The following is a 17,165-nucleotide window of genomic DNA, read 5'->3' as shown; positions in this document are numbered from 1 at the left end:
AACCTCCCCCACCCCCTCCCCAGGAGCGGCCCTGCCGACCTCCCCCACCCCCAACCCTGGGCCCTGCCACTGCTGGACAGAGACAGGAAGAAGAGGAGGAGACTGTGGGAGTGGCCGACCATGAGCACAGCAAGTTCCCTGGCTGCTTCTGATACCTGCCTAATTATGTTTCCCTTTCCCCTGTATCCCACCTGCCTGTCTCGAGGCTTTGGCAGTACCAGAGTGCCTCTTGTTAGCAGAAAAAGTGCTTTCACTTTGAGATGTCAGTGGCCCAGCACCTCTGTGAGAGCTGGGCTCCTTTCCCTGCCCCACGTGTCTTATCGGGTGGCTCCACCCTGAGCTGCTGGCAGTGAGTCTGTTCCAAACTCCAGCGAGGGAGACATCCACCCACTTGGGGCTTCTCCTGCCCAAGGTAAGGAGCGCCTGTGAGTCTAACCACCAGGCTCTGATGATGGTCTCATCCCTGTGGGGATAAGAAGTGCCCCAACAATCTGACCAAGGTAATAAAAAATTACAGAAGTTAGAAAAAGGACAGGGTAAGTCGGTAAGAAAGTGCAGAGGAGGAAAAACAGAAGAAAAAAGAGAGGATGAAAAAGACAGATGTATATAGAGGTCTAGAAAGAAGTGAGCTTAGACTGTAAGAAAGAGCAAAGCTTCAGCAGACTCAGGAGAGATAGATGACAGTGACAGAGAGGTTAACAGTAAAGAAAAGTGAAGGAGAGAGAGAGAGGTGAGAGGCAGAAGAAAGAGAAAACAGGAGGAATCATAGACAAGAAAGAAATTTGACTAGAATCTTGGCCACAGTGGTAGGAGAGAAAGAAAAGACAGGACCTAGCCAGGGATCCTGGGCAACAGAAGATCCTAGAAGAACAGAATTAAGTGAGTTAGAGTACCGAGCCTCAGCTAAAAATCCTCAGCTGTGTCAGACTGAAGTTACTTATTTGAGATACACCCTTCGAGATGGGAAGCAGTGGCTAAAAGAAGCCAGAAAAAGACTGTAACTCAGATTCCCCACCCCAACTACACCAAGGCAAGTAAGAGAATTCTTGGGCACCGCTGGTTTCTGCAGACTCTGGATACCTGGGTTGACAACCTTAGCTACCCCGTTGTACCCCCTAACCAAGGAAGAGGAGGTGTTTGTGTGGACCCCAGATTACCAGAAAGCCTTTAAAGAAATTAAAAAGGCCCTACTAATGGCCCCAGCCTTAGCCTTGCCTGACGAGAGAGCAGGGGTCGCCAGAAGAGTCCTTACTCAGACTTTGGGACCTTGAAAAAGGCCAGTGGCTTACCTATCCAAAAAGTTAGACCCTGTTGCCAGCGGGTGGTTTTCTTGCCTGAAAGCTATTGCTGCCATAACTCTGCTTGTCAAGGATGCTGATAAGCTCACTCTGGGACAGCAAATAACTGTAGTGGCACCCCATGCTTTTGAAAGCATTATCCAACAGTCCCCCTGACCGATGGATGACCAATGCTGGTATGACACATTATCAGAGCTTTCATTGACTGAATGAGTGACCTTCGCTCCCCCTGCTGTCCTCAATCCCGCTACCCTACTGCCTGAGACTTCACCTACTCATCACTGCGCTGACATTCTGGCAGAAGAAGCTAATACTAGAAATACTCTGTAGGATCAGATCAGCCTTGGCCTGGGGGTTCGAACTGGTACACGGATGGCAGTAGCTTCATGGTTAAAGGTAAGCAGAAGGCGGGGGCAGCAGTGCAGTGGTGGACAGAAAGCAAGTGATCTAGGCCAGCAGCCTCCCTGAAGGGACGTCGGCCCAAAAAGCTGAACTTGTGGCTTTGATACAAGCTCCACAAATGACAAAAGGGAAGTCTATCAGCATTTACACTGACAGCAGGTATGCTTTTGCCTCTACACAGAGCAATATACAAAGAGGGCTGTTGACATCTGCAGAGAAAGACTTAAGATTCTGTGGCTAAATGGAATCAGATGGCAGATCTAACCACCAAACAGGCAGCCCAAGGAACAATGATTCTGGCAGTCAAAGAGCCTAAAGATTATTGTGATGTCAGAGAGACCAGCTTTAGATACAACCCTGAGACTATCAAGTTATGGACAAATTAGGACTGGTAAAGGAGCTAGTCCTCCCACGGGAAGAAGGACACAAGTATGTTACTAACTTACATTACTTGACCCACTTGGGGGCCAAGAAATTAAAAGGTGTGGTTAGTGGACCTGCCTTTGTTGCACAGGTAAGTCAGGGACTGGCCAAGATATTAAAGATTGATTAGAAGTTACATTGTGCATACAGGCCCCAAAGCTCAGGACAGGTAGAGAGGATAAATAGAACTCTAAAAGAGACCTTGACAAAATTAATCATAGACACTGGCACAGATTTGGTGCTCCTTCCTTTTGCCCTATTTAGAACTAAAAATACTCCCTCTTGATTCAGCCTTACTCTTTTTGAGATCCTTTATGGGGCTCCCATGCCCATCACTGTTTAAAAAATGATGTTTGAACCCATATGTTGTTATAATAATGATCTATATGCTAAGTTAAAAGGCTTGCAGGTGGTGCAGAAAGAAGTCTGGTCACAACTGGCTACAGCAAACAAGCCAGGTACCCCAAAGACATCTCACCAGTTCCAGTCGGCGATCTGATCTACGTGCACCTGCATCATGCCCAGACCCTCAAGCCTCACTAGAAGGGTCCCTGCCTACTCCTGTTTTCTGTCCTTTCTTATTCTGTTTTTAACCTTTGGCCCATGTTAAAGATAGAGTGAATGCAGTGCAGCTTATGGTCCTCCAGCATCAATACCAACCTATAGTTAAGATAGAAGAAAAGTATGATTTCTATTCTCCACATAGAGATATAGACTTGTGAAATTCTAAGATTAGAATTACTTAGTAGAAGAAGAGGGGAATGAAAGAAAATTAAAATTCAAGGTCCATTACTCATGTGGCTTGCTAGTTAGGAGGGCTTTTTGGGCCTAGAACAAAGAACAAAGGCTGTAGAGTCATCCCAGGAACCAACTAGCCATAAAGATAGGGAAGACATACAAGAATGTCTGGACTGGCCCAGTGCCTCCCTATCTCCCACCCTTCTGACATGGGTGAAATGTTAACCAGATGCTCTGCTGTTACCTCGATCTGCACGTACAGTTTGCTGATGTTTAAACTGTCCAATTGTGTGAAGCCACGCCAATTCTTCCCCTACCCCCACTCTTTTCCTATATAAACCCCTAGCTCCTGAGCCTCAAGGTCGACACCTCTGTCTCCTGTGGGAGATACATGTTTGCCCAGAGCTCCATCATTAAACTACCTCGTGTGTTTACATCAAGACCGTCTCTCATGATTCTTTGGGTGTGTGCTATCTCATGACTTGGGTGGGGGTATCCCCACGGAGGTCTTTCAGTAGCTCTGTGATAAGTACGGATGGAATTTTCATTGTGCCAAAATGTGTACCATTTCTTTATAATCCTAATGACAATTCTGAGGTTTTTTTCCACGTGGCAGATAGCTTTGGAATCAGCTGTTAGGAGTTTTCTTTAGATTGTTTTGAATTTGTGCTACAAAGTAAACATACACAACATCCTTTTTAAGAAAAAATAATCACTATAATGGTGTTGTTTATTGTTGTAAGTGTGTGAAACTGAAACTGGTGTAAAATAGTGTACAGTGCCATAGAAAGAGGACTTTAGCATAGACTTTAGTGACACAGAATATATTGTTAGGGTCACATAAATGATATTTCACTTAGTATTACTTAATTGAGAAAACAAAAAGAGTGAAAATAAAACATTGTCCAGTACTGAACAATGAATGTGTGTGACACAGGATTCTGTATTAGCAATAAACTCTGATAGCTGTAAGTTGGGATTTTCCATAGATATCAACTAAAACTAGTTAAGATCATGTTGTGTTATAGTTGATATAAAATTGCACATATTTAATATATGTATTCTGATACATTTAGACATAATACCTACACCAAGCAACTCATTCTACCAAATTCTTAGAAAAAATTACAGAATTGCCATGGATCCCAGCAGTCTTCTCAGTATAGTTTCCATGCACTTGAAATTAGTTTTTAAAAGTATCAGAATTCTCATGTTCATTGCAGTTGTATTCAAGGTAGCCTAAATATGAGAATTACCTCAGGGCTCATTTGTTGAGAACAAGTTGGGTGCCTCAAGGTGACATTGTGCTAATGAAGACATTTGCAATGGTTAAAGGATTAAATACTTGTAAAGATTCACAGTCAGTGCCGCATTAGTCATGAAACAGCATGTAATTACAGCTTAAACATTGTCAACCCATTTCTTTTTCCATATACTTTTAATCTTTAGTGCACTCCTATTGTCAGATGGATATGAGAACTTGAACCATCTTGTCTACCTCACAGGTAGCAATTGAAAATGAAGGTGGACCAAGACAGCTCAGTCAGTCAATAGGATCTCAAGGGAGAGAGCAAGGATTGTAAAGAAGACAATTAGACAACACTATGACATTACTCCAGACAGTGCTGAGGCTGAAGCAGGTTTATTTTTCTCAAGCTTGCTTTTATATTTTTTGCATTTAAGTACATGCAAATAATAAGGCCAGTTCTAGGTGAAGGAACAAACAAAGCAATAAACAAAGTCTGGTGATCACTGGTTTTAGAGGCTTATCCAGATGCTCCAAGGTAAAAGGAATGCCACAAATTCCTTGGCTAAGTTTACCTCCTTTGTACTAGCTCAAATGTAAATATTCTTTTCTGAGCTTACTTCCTAAGTCCTAGCCCAAAATCAAATTCCTGCCTGAGCCTACTTCCACTCCCTAGCTCAATGTCAGATTCCTGCCAAATTCCTACAGAAGGGCAAAAAGCACAGAATCTAGCTAAAGCAATCTCCTTCAAAGGGTTTTTCTAGTGTTTATTTAGAACATTATGTGGAGAAGAGAAATGAAATACCAAGTTTTCTGTAGCAAAAGTTGTTATAGATGGGAAGCAAATGTGGTATTATAGTATACTGTAAAAATGCAGAAAGTGGCCTTATTTGGATGGCATGAGAGCTTTCTGCCAATGAATCATATTGCATGAAAAAGTAGAAAATGAGTTTAAGAAACAGACTGACTGTTTTGTTTGAATTAAATTCTAATGATAAATTACAGTTGAACAAAGATGTAATAGTCTTAAATAACTGACTCATCTCTTTCTCTGCATTAAGTAACTTATCTTAGATGGTAACACTTTCATTTTTGCTTTGGGAAAGTGTTTAAACATTTGACTTTTTATACATCAGTTTATTTATTCATAATACATAATATAAATATAATTACAATTTTGTATAACATCACATTTTATTTTTATTGAATAGTTATTCAAACATTAATTTTTCTTAAAAAACACTAAAGAGTATTCATTTGTAATGAAATGAGAAGCATTGTAATTTCATATTCCAAACTAGTGAAAACTAACACAAGAAAATGGCTGCTTTTGTTTCCTACATGATATATATTTCACATTGCTGAGAACAAAACTTCTGATTTCACAGATACAGACTGGGCCCAACCCAATTTACTGGAGGTGGGGTGCTTCTAATTGTGTCGTTGCTTAGCCCTTAGTACACACATTTGCTCCCAAGTGATCAAGATAAAGTTAGTTTTAGAAAGAAGCACTCATGTTTGAAAGCAATGTCTAATTGAGTGGCTAACAAAATGATGAATCTGGGAAAGATCTGACAGAATATGATATGCCCAACTCTCAAGAGAAGAGAGAGAGAAGAGAGGCAACATAAGAGGAAGCAGCTCAGAGGGTGAGAGGAGGCAGTTTTACCTGGAGTGTTTTATAGAGACAGGCTAAAGAGAGAACATGCTAGACATGTAAAGAAAGAATGAGCCAGAGAATGAGAATGTGCCAGAAGATGAGAACAGATTGCTAGAGTTCATTTGAGGCCAAGCACAGCAATTCAGTCACAAGTGAAAGAAGCAGTTGGAATCAGTTAGCATGAAGAGGAGTTTAAGTCAGAACAGCTGAGTTGACCAGCCAGACAAAATTGAGAAAGAAAAAGAAAGGGTGATTTTATTCAGCAGTTAAATCTCAGATGCCCAAAACATTCTAGACCTAGATAAGACTGTACAGAGCTAGAGGCTTCCAGGACTAGGTCTAGATTATCAGAACGAGAAAGTAAGCCTCCAAGATGATTTTTTTAATTACTTTTTTTTTTACACTCCATATTTTCACTCCCCCAAGATGATATTTTTACACTCCTGTGTGATGGTCACCATCTACAAAAAAACAGAATGAGAACTGTGTCTATCACAAATTATACTGCTTTTCTTTGTTCATTATTGCTTCCCTTTTTTGCATTTTCATTTAAGCAATATTGAATTAATTTTTAATTTCTTTTATGTATATGAGTATACTGTAGCTGTACAGATGGTTGTGATCATGTGGTTGCTGGGAATTGAACTCAGGACCTCTGCTCACTCTGGGCCGAAGATTTATTTATTATTATATGTAAGTACACTGTGGCTGTCTTTAGACACACACCAGAAAAGGGCATCAGAGCTCATTATGGATGGTTGTGAGCAACCATGTGGTTGCTGATACTTGAACTCAGGACCTTCGGAAGGGCAGTCAGTGCTCTTAACCACTGAGCCATCTCACCAGCCCTTGAATTAGTTTTTAAATTGAAGATAGATTCTCTCTCATACAATATATCTTGACCACTGTCTTTCCTCCCTACACTCTTCCCAGCTATCCCTCCCTACTTCACCTATTCTCCTCTCCCCAAGATCCAACACCCCCTCACCCCATTTCCTCTTCAAAAAGGAGCAGACCTCCAAGAGAGGACAGTCTAATAGGATAAAACAAGATAGAAAAAGAAAATGTGAAAGCCTTCATATTGGACAAGGCAACCTGATAGGAGGAATAGTTTCAAGATCAAGCAAAAGAGTCACAGTTATACCTGCTCCCACTGTTAGAAGTCCAACAAAAACACCAAGCTAACAATCATAACGTATTAGCAGAGGACCTGGCACAAACCCATGCTGTCTCTGTGCTTGTCATTTAAGTTTCTGTAAGGTTCCTACATATCCAGTCAGTGTTAGTTAGTTATGGGTTCCCTTTCATGTCAAGGGTCTCAAGTTAAACTGAACATTGGTTGGCCACTCAACCAAGTTTGTTACCATCATGTCCCAGCACATCTTGCAGAAAGGACCAATTGTAGGTGTGTGTGTGTGTGTGTGTGTGTGTGTGTGTGTGTGTGTGTGTGTGTAAGGCAGGAGAGGGGGGGGCAAGTTTCTCTTTCTGTAGCCTGTAGAGTACCTTCTCTCCTCAAAGAGACTAGAACATAGGGGTCAAAGCTCCAAGCCTACACCAGTTTGATTTCTACATTCAGTGAATTGTGTGGAATTTATCCTCGTTGATGGGGCACTGCTGTCAGTTATCTGAGAGCAAAGTTTTGTCCTAGCATCAGCATGGATTGTTTGAGGATCTCAAAGGAACCACATTGACCAACAGCTCAACCAAATGTAACCCATTTCCAACATTGAAGTGCTGGCTGTCTAGAAAGGATGGTCAGTTCAGACTATGTATTCTCCATTACTTGGAGTCTTCATTAGGGTCACCCTATAGCATCCAGGAAGTTGCTGTTGTACTGGGTTTTTACATTAACCCCAAATGACCCCTAATTCCAGCTGTTACTCCCTGCATTGTGCTTTACCCCTGCATCCCCCCCAAATGATCCCTCCCACTCCTGTTCCCATCAAACTCCAGTCTATTTACAGAAACTATTCTATTTCCCCTTTAGAAAGAGATCTGTGCTTCCCCCCTATAGCCCACCTCTTTACCTAGCCTCTCTGGGTTTGTGAAGTACAGCTTGAGTATTATTTACCTAATAAGTAACATCCACTTAAAAGTGAATACATGCCATTCTGGGTGTGGGTTACCTCACTTAGGGTGGGTTTTGGTTTTTGTTTTTGTTTTTTTTTATTTTAGTTGCATTCATTTGCCTATAATTTCACAATGTCATTTTTTTAAACAGCTGAGTGATACTCCATTGTATAAATGTACCACTTTTTTTTTTGTTTATCCATTCTTCAGTTGAGGGACCTCTAGGTTGTTTCCAGATTCTAGCTAGTATGAGTAAATATGCTATGAACATAGTTAAGCAAATATCCTTGTAGTAAGGTGGAACACCTTTTGGATAGATTCCCAAGAGCAGTATAGCTGTGTTTTGAGATAGATGGATTCTCAGTGTTCCAAGGAACCACGATTCTGAGGAAATACTGATTTCCATAGTGAGTGGCTGTATTAGTTTGTACCCCACAGGCAGTGAGGGGTTGTTCCCCTTTCTCCACATCCTTGCCAGCATGAGTTGTCACTTGTATTATTGATTTAGCTATTCTGATGGGTGCAAGATAAGATTCTCAAAGTGGTTTTGATTTGCATTTCCCTGAAGGCTAAGATGAGGAAGTATTTCTCAGCTTTTTGAGATTCCTCTGTTGAGAATTCTCTGTTTAGGTCTATACCCCATTTTTAAATTGAATTTCTTGCTTTGGAAAGCCTAGTTTCTTTAGGTCTCTATATATTTTGTACATTAGGCCTCTATAAGATGTGGATTTGGTTTTTAAAAAAAAAAATCTTAGCCAGGCGTTAATCCCAGCACTTGGGAGGCAGAGGCAGGTGGATTTCTGAGTCTGGTCTACAAAGTGAGTTCCAGGACAGCCAGGGCTATACAGAGAAACCCTGTCTCAAAAAAAAACAAAAAAACAAAACAAAAAAAAAAAACAAAACAAAACAAAAAAAAACTTTTCCCACTCCATAGACTGCTTCTATGTCCAATTGACCGGGTTTTTTGCCACTTCTAATCTACTTTCTATTATTGGCAAAGAGGAGAAACAGAGTACACAGGATGAGTATTGGCCTATAGTTTCTTAATTTTCTTTCTTTCTTTTTTTTTTTGACAGGGTTTCTCTGTATAGCCCTGGCTGTCCTGGAACTCACTTTGTAGACCAGGCTGGCCTTGAACTCAGAAATCAGCCTGCCTCTGCCTCCCAAGTGCTGGGATTAAAGGTGTGCGCCACCACTGCCTGGCTCCTTTAAGAGAGTTTCTTATATAATAGTTTTTGCATGATAGGTATCCATCCAGCTTCTCACCCACAGCAAAGGACGTTCTGTCTTTTCATTACCATTACTAGTCTTGTAACCACAAGACCTCAAAAAATTGAGTTAAGACTCAGAGTTGTTCCTCTCCACAGAAATCTTTAGTAAAAGGTGAAAAATGTATACAAGCTGAAGACAAACCAGTCTTAATTTTTTTTTTATTATAGTCTGTACTTGATGTTTAAAAACTTATATGTCTGTCTGTCTTTCAGTCTCCTTTTATTTGTGGTACCATCTATGTTGTGTGATTTTATTCATTATAATCTAATTATATTGTTGTTTCTCTGGAAAATGATAGACCTTCACCTATTTTTGTCTTCTGAAAATTTACTATGAGTTTCTTGAGTTTTGATAGTTTGGGAAACAGTTTTAGTTTCCTCTTCTTGATCCTGAAGGCTTGCCTCTCCTCATTTCTTGGCAACTCTGTCTTCCTGTTGTTGCAATCAGCAATTTTGGGGGTTTTGCTACTTAAGTGATTGATATGGTTAACACATTTGATTCGGGTTTTTTAAACTTTCTGATATACTATTGTCTCTGTGTCCTAATTACCTTCAGTGGTCAACATTTTAGAGCCTACAGTCATCTGAGGAAGCCTCACTTCAAGTCATGCCCTCATCAAAATGGCTGGATGCAGTGTCCCTGAAAGGTTGTGTTGTGTGATGATTGATGTGGGAAGGCTCTTCCACTGAGGATGGCAGGATCCCTAAACAAATGGGCCTGAGCTACAAGAGAGCTAGCTGAGCATGAGACAGTGACCAAGCAAGAGGGCAAGGCAGGAAACAATGTTTGTCCGTGGTTTTTGCCTTATTTTCGTGAAGTTTGAGTTTCTATCCTAAGCTCCCAAAATGATGGACTGTGATCTGAAAGGACTAAACAAGTGGACCTGTTCATTACCTGAGATGCTTTTGGTTAGAGGATTCAATCAAAGTAGTGGAGTAGCAAGTTAGAACCAAGAAAAAAAGAAAAAGACAAAAAGTAATTTTGTAGCTGGACAGAAACTGGAAAATGTTCTCCTTTGGAAGAATGTGGGAGATATCAGGACTTGAGATGGCAAACAGCATAGAAAGCTGTACTCAGAGCTTAGTCAGCTGTTCTTATAACACCTGGAAGATCAGAGTACTTCGAGAAATGCAGTCAGAAGTCATAGGATTTCAGTGGAAAATAGACACAATAAAAAATTGAGTTTGAGGTCATTTGTGTGGTAATTTGACCCCAAATCTTTCTTATTTTTCCCATGCTCTGAGAAATTGAGTATGGCAAAATTAAAAAATAATTGGTTGTATTTCTTAGATGGATTATTGAATCTGTTGGGTGGTTATTACTAGTAACTCATTCAAGACTGCAGTGAAAAAAAAAGCAACAATTTGGGCAAAAATAAATGCAAAGTCTGTGGCTTGTAGAGAAAACCAGCACTGGGCAGTTTAAAATGGCAGCCAAATGCTGAGACAGAGGCCTGAATTCAGGATTGAAAGCCTAAGAAGGTGTCCTAAGAGAAACACACCCTCCTGCTAAGCCTTCAATGAATGGAGCCCCCCCCCCTCACACACACACACACAGTGTGTTAGGCAAAGTGATTCTAATCCCTGGAAGGAACTTCATACAAAACTGCTACAACTGTGGTCCAAGAATGGGGGAGTTCATCCCAACTTAGTATCCAAACTTTACAGGAGCACTCAAGTTCTGGAAATAAGAAAGATGTAAAATTTAAGGTCATGGATTCTTCCTTTGTGGTTTCCATTCAGCACTGTTCCAGCCATCTATGTTTGCCAGAGTCAGAGGCCCAGTGGGGGAGGATACTGTGAGAGTGCATTGCATGAACCTGTGAGGATGAAGCCTGAGTTGCATTTTGAGACCAAGATGTTGAGATACCTAAACTATGAGACACTTGCCATGGAGAGCTGCATGTAGGGAGTACAAGTAACTAAACCAAGAGATGTATGAGAAGTTACAGGGATAGGGCCATCTAAGCCTTTTGAAACTGATGTCTCTTATGTCTGAGACAGAGCTACAGGATTTGGTGTTTGTCCTGCTGGGTTTCCTGCCTTGGTCCAATCTTTTCTCACCTTGTACACATTCCTCTCTATTGGAATGGGAAGTGGCATTCTGTATTTTAGAAAGATACAAGTTGGTTTTTGATTTTACAAGATGTAGCAATCAAGAGTATCAAAAGAGGGGATGGAGAGATGGCTCAGCAGTTAAGAGCACTGGCTGCTTTCTCTTCCAGAGGTCCTGATTTCAATTTTCAGCAACCACATTGTGGCTCACAACCATCTGTAATGGGATCCGATGCCCTCTTCTGGTGTGTCTGAAGATACCTACAGTGTACACATATAAATGAAATAAATAAATCTTGAAGGGAAAAAAAGAGTGTCCTAAGAGACTTTGGATATTTGAAGAATATATGGACTGCTGCAGACTATTAGGGTCATTGAAGTTAAACTCAGTGCATTTTCATCATGGATGACAGTGTCCAGAATGCAGTTGATTGAGTCTAAAAGCTCCCAGATAGGGTGATGTCTTTGAACAGTTGTTTCTACTTTGAAGCTTTCTTTGGGAGAGCTTATAATGTTAGGGTTCAGGAATCACTGAAGGAAAACCCCCAACTGAAATAGGATGCAAAAGTTTTATTCCACAGAATTCTATCATACTGTGTTAACCATTCACTATGATGCATACAGACGTGTGAGCTTTGCAAGCTCAATTTAAAGCCATTTAGGAGAATTTCAGGGAGGAGTAGGTGAACTTTATAATTTTAATTTTGTTGTTTTTGTTTTGAGGACAAAGTTTCTCTATGTAGCCCTGACTGTCCTGAAAGTATGTGTGTAGAACATGCGACGTCAAACTTAAGACTCTGGCTCCAGAGTACTGGGATTAAATGTGGGCCAACATGCCTAGCTTTTTCTTTGCTTATTTGTTTATTGGTTTTTATATTATTGGCTGATGGGCCTGGAATCTAGGTTTTGGTATATGTCAAGCATATGGTGTTGTGTTGATCTTCATCCACATTGTGAATTTTGAAATTTGGCAGAGAGAATATTTTGTTTCTCAGTATGGCATGTATTCATGACATTAATACTGCCTGAGGGGTTGGAGAGATGGCTCAGCAGTTAAGAGCACTGACTGCTCTTCCAAAGGTTCTGAGTTCAATTCCCAACAACCACATGGTAGCTCACAACCATCTGTAATGAGATCCAATGCCCTCTTCTTGTGTGTCTGAAAACAGCTACAGTGTACTTACATATAATAAATAAAATAAACCTTAAAAAAAAAATACTGCCTGAGCTTTCTGAGTCATTGGATTGCTGGTGCAGAACATTCTTCCTACCTGTTGTGTTTGTTTTGATTTTTTTATGAATATGAGTATTTTGCCTGTACGCATGAATATGCACATCCTGTATGCCTGGACCCCATAGAAGTCAGAAGATGGCTTCAGAATTCCTGAATTTGGAGTAATGGATAGTTGTGAAACAATTGGCAATTGAGCCCAATTATTTGCAAGACCAACAAGAGCTCTTGACTGCTGAGCCATCTCCTGTCCTATGTAGGATCAATATTTACATTGCCAGTATTTTCATCTGTCCATTTGTATCTGTTTAAAGATGCATCCCTTTTAATAAGATCTTGTTACGGTTACAGATTAAACTGGGACACTTATGAATGTGTAATTCTTTGTAGGAACTCCAGTAAAACCTTCTGGGTCTTTTCTATCTTTCTTGTTTGTTTGATTGATTATTAAAGAGGAGACAGGGTCTTAATATGTACCTCTGGATGTCCTGCATAGACCAGAAATATACCTGCCTCTGCCTCCTGAGTGCTGGGATTAAAGGCATGAACTAATATGCTCAGTTTGCCCATCATTTTTTGTACTTAGTAAGTGTTCATACAATTTCTCTGATGTGTGCTCAGTACTGCTTTTCTCTCTCTCTCTCTTTCTCTCTCTCTCTCTCCCTCTCTCTCTCTCTCTCTCTCTCTCTCTCTGTGTGTGTGTGTGTGTGTGTGTGTGTGTGTGTGTGTGTGTGTGTGTCCTATCCAAAGACAGAAGTGAACCTTGTTACTCAGTTTTCTTCTAAGATGACTTGATAATTAGAACTTCTTGGTCATGAAATAAGTGGGGGAAGCACCAGAATCATATAAATATATTGTCAATGAAGCATACATTTACAGTGATGTCAATATCATGGTTTTTGTTATACACATGTATGGCATATTTTAGGATGCATTGACCTATGATGATGTGCATGTGAACTTCACTCGAGAAGAATGGGCTTTGCTGAATCCTACACAGAGGAATCTCTACAAAGATGTGATGTTGGAGATCTACAGGAACCTCAAAGCTGTAGGTAAGACTGAATCTTTCACTTTTTTAAAATAAGGGAACAATTGTTTCTTTGTTATTGATGCTTTTCTGTAATTTCAATTGAGAATGAGAAAGAATGGGGGTGAATAAATCAGGTTTACTAAAGATAGTAACTTAAATTTGCCTAATTTCCAATAATATAGCATACATTTTCTGGTACTATATTTTAGGCTACGATTGGGAAGACCAAAACACTGAAGAACATTGTCAAAGTTCCAGAAGACATGGAAGGTAATTTTCATGTGCAAGTTGGTATGAATTTGCCTCAGAAGAAATGTTAATGTGACCTGGAACCTTTTTTAAATTTATTTTATTTTTTTATTTTTTGGTGGCCTGGAACTTTTAAAGAAAAGCAACAGTGTTAAAAAAAAAAAAAAGGCATTTCTTTAAGTGTATTGTTTAAATTCTCACAAATCTATGTACCTCAATGTCAGGTGTTTGATTTGTGTTTTCAAGTCATTTCTCTAAAAGAAAAGACAAGGAAACAATACAGCTACTCTGTAGAACTGCCAATCTAGTCTCATACCACTCACATATTGCCAAAGATATATATTAGGTGATAAGTATATGTTTCTAATAAGCAAATAGTCCATAGTAAAACTGATTACTCATATAGTGACATTGCTAAGTTTAAGTGAGAGGGGCAGTTTATGAGAGTCAAGAATGTTTTTGAGGAGAAACCTTAATTCCTATACCATATATCTATGATGAGCAAACAGCCAAACTGTGTGAATGCAATGTGGAAATCTTTCATTTGTTATTTTTTTTTAATAGTTATACCCTATATCACAATGGATACAAGTCATGTGAGTATAGGGATATTGAAAGAAGTAGAACCTTCTCTCTCTCCCAGAACAATTAAAATATATGTAGTAGTCCACATTTGCAAACTTTCTCACTGTGATACAAGTTTATAATTAGTTGGTTCTCCAACTTCAGTGGGAATATATCCATAAACTCACACTGCATAAAATCCCTATCAGTACTAGGATTGTGGAAATTCTTTTATGTTTGTCGTGGTTTATTTTGTCAATGTATATTTCACAATATAGGAAAATTTATGAATGTACTCAGTGTGGTAAAGCTCTGAGCTCTTCTATTTCTCTTGAAATATGTGAAAAATCTCATAGAGAAAAAGGATGTGAAAAATCTTAAGATGTGAGTCCTCTTTACAATTAGACCAAATTGTAAGATTAATTCCTACAGATAAAAAGAATCATCAATTTAGTGAATGTGGTAAAGCTTTCACATGTGCCAATTATCTTTGCAGGCATGAAAGAAGTCATATTGGAGAAAAGCCCTCTGAAAATACTCAATGTGGTAAAGCCTTTGCAAATCAAAGTCATGTCCATGTACATAAAAGAATACATACTGGAGAGAAACCCTATGAATGTAATCAATGTGGTAAAGCCTTTGCACAAAAGGCTCATCTCAAAATACATATAATAACACATACTGGAGAGAAACCTTACAAATGTGATCAATGTGATAAAGCCTTTGCATCTCATAGTACTCTCCAAGTACATAAAAGGACACATACTGGAGAGAAACCCTATGAATGTGATCAGTGTGGTAAAGCCTTTGCACATCATTGTCATTTCCAAGTACATAAAAGAATACATACTGGAGAGAAACCTTATAAATGTGATCAATGTGGTAAAGCCTTTGTAAGTCAGATTGAACTTAAAAGACATAAAAGAGTTCATACTGGAGAGAAACCTTACAAATGTAATCAATGTGGTAAAGCCTTTGCACAATACAGTACTCTCAGAATGCATGATAAAACCCATACTGGAGAGAAACCCTATGAATGTAAGCAATGTAGTAAATCCTTTGCCTCTCATGGTCAACTTCGAAAACATGAAAGAATTCATACTGGAGAGAAACCTTACAAATGTAATCAATGTGGTAAAGCCTTTGCACAATACAGTACTCTCAAAAGGCATAAAATAACCCATACTGGAGAGAAACCCTATGGATGTAAGCAGTGTAGTAAATCCTTTGCCTCTCATGGTCAACTTCAAACACATGAAAGAATTCATACTGGAGAGAAACCTTACAAATGTAATCAATGTGGTAAAGCCTTTGCAGAACACAATACTCTCAAAAGGCATAAAATAACCCATACTGGAGAGAAACCCTATGAATGTAAGCAATGTAGTAAATCCTTTGCCTCTCATGGTCAACTTCGAAAACATGAAAAAATTCATACTGGAGAAAAACCTTTCAAATGTAATCAATGTGGTAAAGCCTTTGTAGATCATGGTCAACTTCGAAAACATGAACGTATTCATACTGGAGAGAAACCATACAAATGTAATCAATGTGGTAAAGCCTTTGCATACCATTATCATCTTCAAATGCATAAAAGAATACATACTGGGGAGAAACCTTACAAATGTAATGAATGTGGTAAAGCCCTTGCACAATACAGTACTCTCAGAATGCATGAAAAAACCCATACTGGAGAGAAACCCTATGAATGTAAGCAATGTAGTAAATCCTTTGCCTCTCATAATATACTTCAAACACATGAAAGAATTCATACTGGAGAGAAACCTTACAAATGTAATGAATGTGGTAAAGTCTTTGGACGACACAGTCATCTCACAATTCATAAAAGAATACATACTGGAGAGAAACCTTACAAATGTGATCAATGTGGTAAAGCCTTTCCATATAGTAATACTCTCCAAGTACATAAAAGAACACATACTGGAGAGAAACCCTATGAGTGTGGTCAATGTGGCAAAGCCTTTGCAAATCAAAGTTATTTCCATGTACATAAAAGAATACATACTGGAGAGAAACCCTATGAATGTAAGCAATGTAGTAAATCCTTTGTTTCTAATGGTCAACTTCAAAGACATGAAAGAATTCATACTGGAGAGAAACCTTACAAATGTAATGAATGTGGTAAAGCCCTTGCATGTCATCGTAGTCTTCAAATGCATAAAAGAATACATACTGGAGAGAAACCCTATGAATGTAAGCAATGTAGTAAATCCTTTGTTTCTAATGGTCAACTCCGAAAGCATGAAAGAATTCATACTTGAGAGACACCTTACAAATGAAGACAATATAGTAAATCCTATTCACAATAAAGTCACCTCCAACTACATAAAAGCACATACTAAAGAGTAAACTCTGTGAATATAACCAATGAGACAAAGCCATTGCATATCATAGTTATCTCCAAGTACATAAAAGAACATATACTGGAAAGAATCCCTATGAATGTAATCAATGTGGCAAGGCCTTTGCATATGAAAGTTATTTCCAAGTACATAAAAGAATACATACTGGAGAGAAACCCTATGAATGTAAGCAATGTAGTAAATCCTTTGCCTCATGGTCAACTTCAAAGTCATCAAAGAATTCATAATGGAAAGAAACCTTACAAATATAATGAATGTGGTAAAGCCTTTACACACCATCGTAATCTTCGAATGCATAAAAGAATACATATTGGAGGGAAATCTTACAAATGTAGAAAATATGGCAAAGCCTATTCACAATCAAGTCACCTCCAACTACATGAAAGACCACATACTAAAGAATAATCCTATGATTATAACCAATGTGGTAAAGCCTTTACAGCGATCTTGAAAGGTGTGGTGGTTTGAAAATACTTGGCCCATGGAAAGTGGTAGTATTCAGAAGTATGGCCTTTCAGGAATAGATGTGGCATTTGAGAAA

General features: G+C 39.1%; 1 protein-coding gene and 1 non-coding gene across 2 annotated transcripts in view; one reads left to right on the top strand and one right to left on the bottom strand.

Annotated features, from left to right (window-relative positions):
* Window positions 1-9,142: 9,142 nt before the first annotated feature.
* Window positions 9,143-9,258, bottom strand: LOC115030318 (U5 spliceosomal RNA). The gene has a single exon (XR_003835900.1). It is a non-coding gene; the product is annotated as a U5 spliceosomal RNA (small nuclear RNA).
* A 4,047-nt stretch (window positions 9,259-13,305) lies between these two features.
* Window positions 13,306-17,165, top strand: part of LOC115030317 (uncharacterized) — a 4,018-nt gene continuing 158 nt past the window's right edge. The window contains 5 exon segments of the mRNA XM_085843502.1: window positions 13,306-13,449; window positions 13,637-13,697; window positions 14,737-16,514; window positions 16,682-16,814; window positions 16,816-17,165. The exon segment at window positions 16,816-17,165 is cut by the window's right edge and continues 158 nt beyond it. Of these exon segments, the coding sequence (XP_085699628.1) occupies window positions 13,416-13,449; window positions 13,637-13,697; window positions 14,737-16,514; window positions 16,682-16,814; window positions 16,816-17,029 (2,220 nt within the window). The 5' untranslated portion in view covers window positions 13,306-13,415 and the 3' untranslated portion in view covers window positions 17,030-17,165.

This window comes from Mus caroli, unplaced genomic scaffold (assembly GCF_978045245.1).
Source record: "Mus caroli unplaced genomic scaffold, Mus_caroli_1 scaffold_10, whole genome shotgun sequence".
Lineage (NCBI taxonomy): Eukaryota > Metazoa > Chordata > Mammalia > Rodentia > Muridae > Mus > Mus caroli.
The sequence above is the reverse complement of the archived record's forward strand: the minus strand, read 5'-3'. Positions and strand labels throughout refer to the sequence as shown.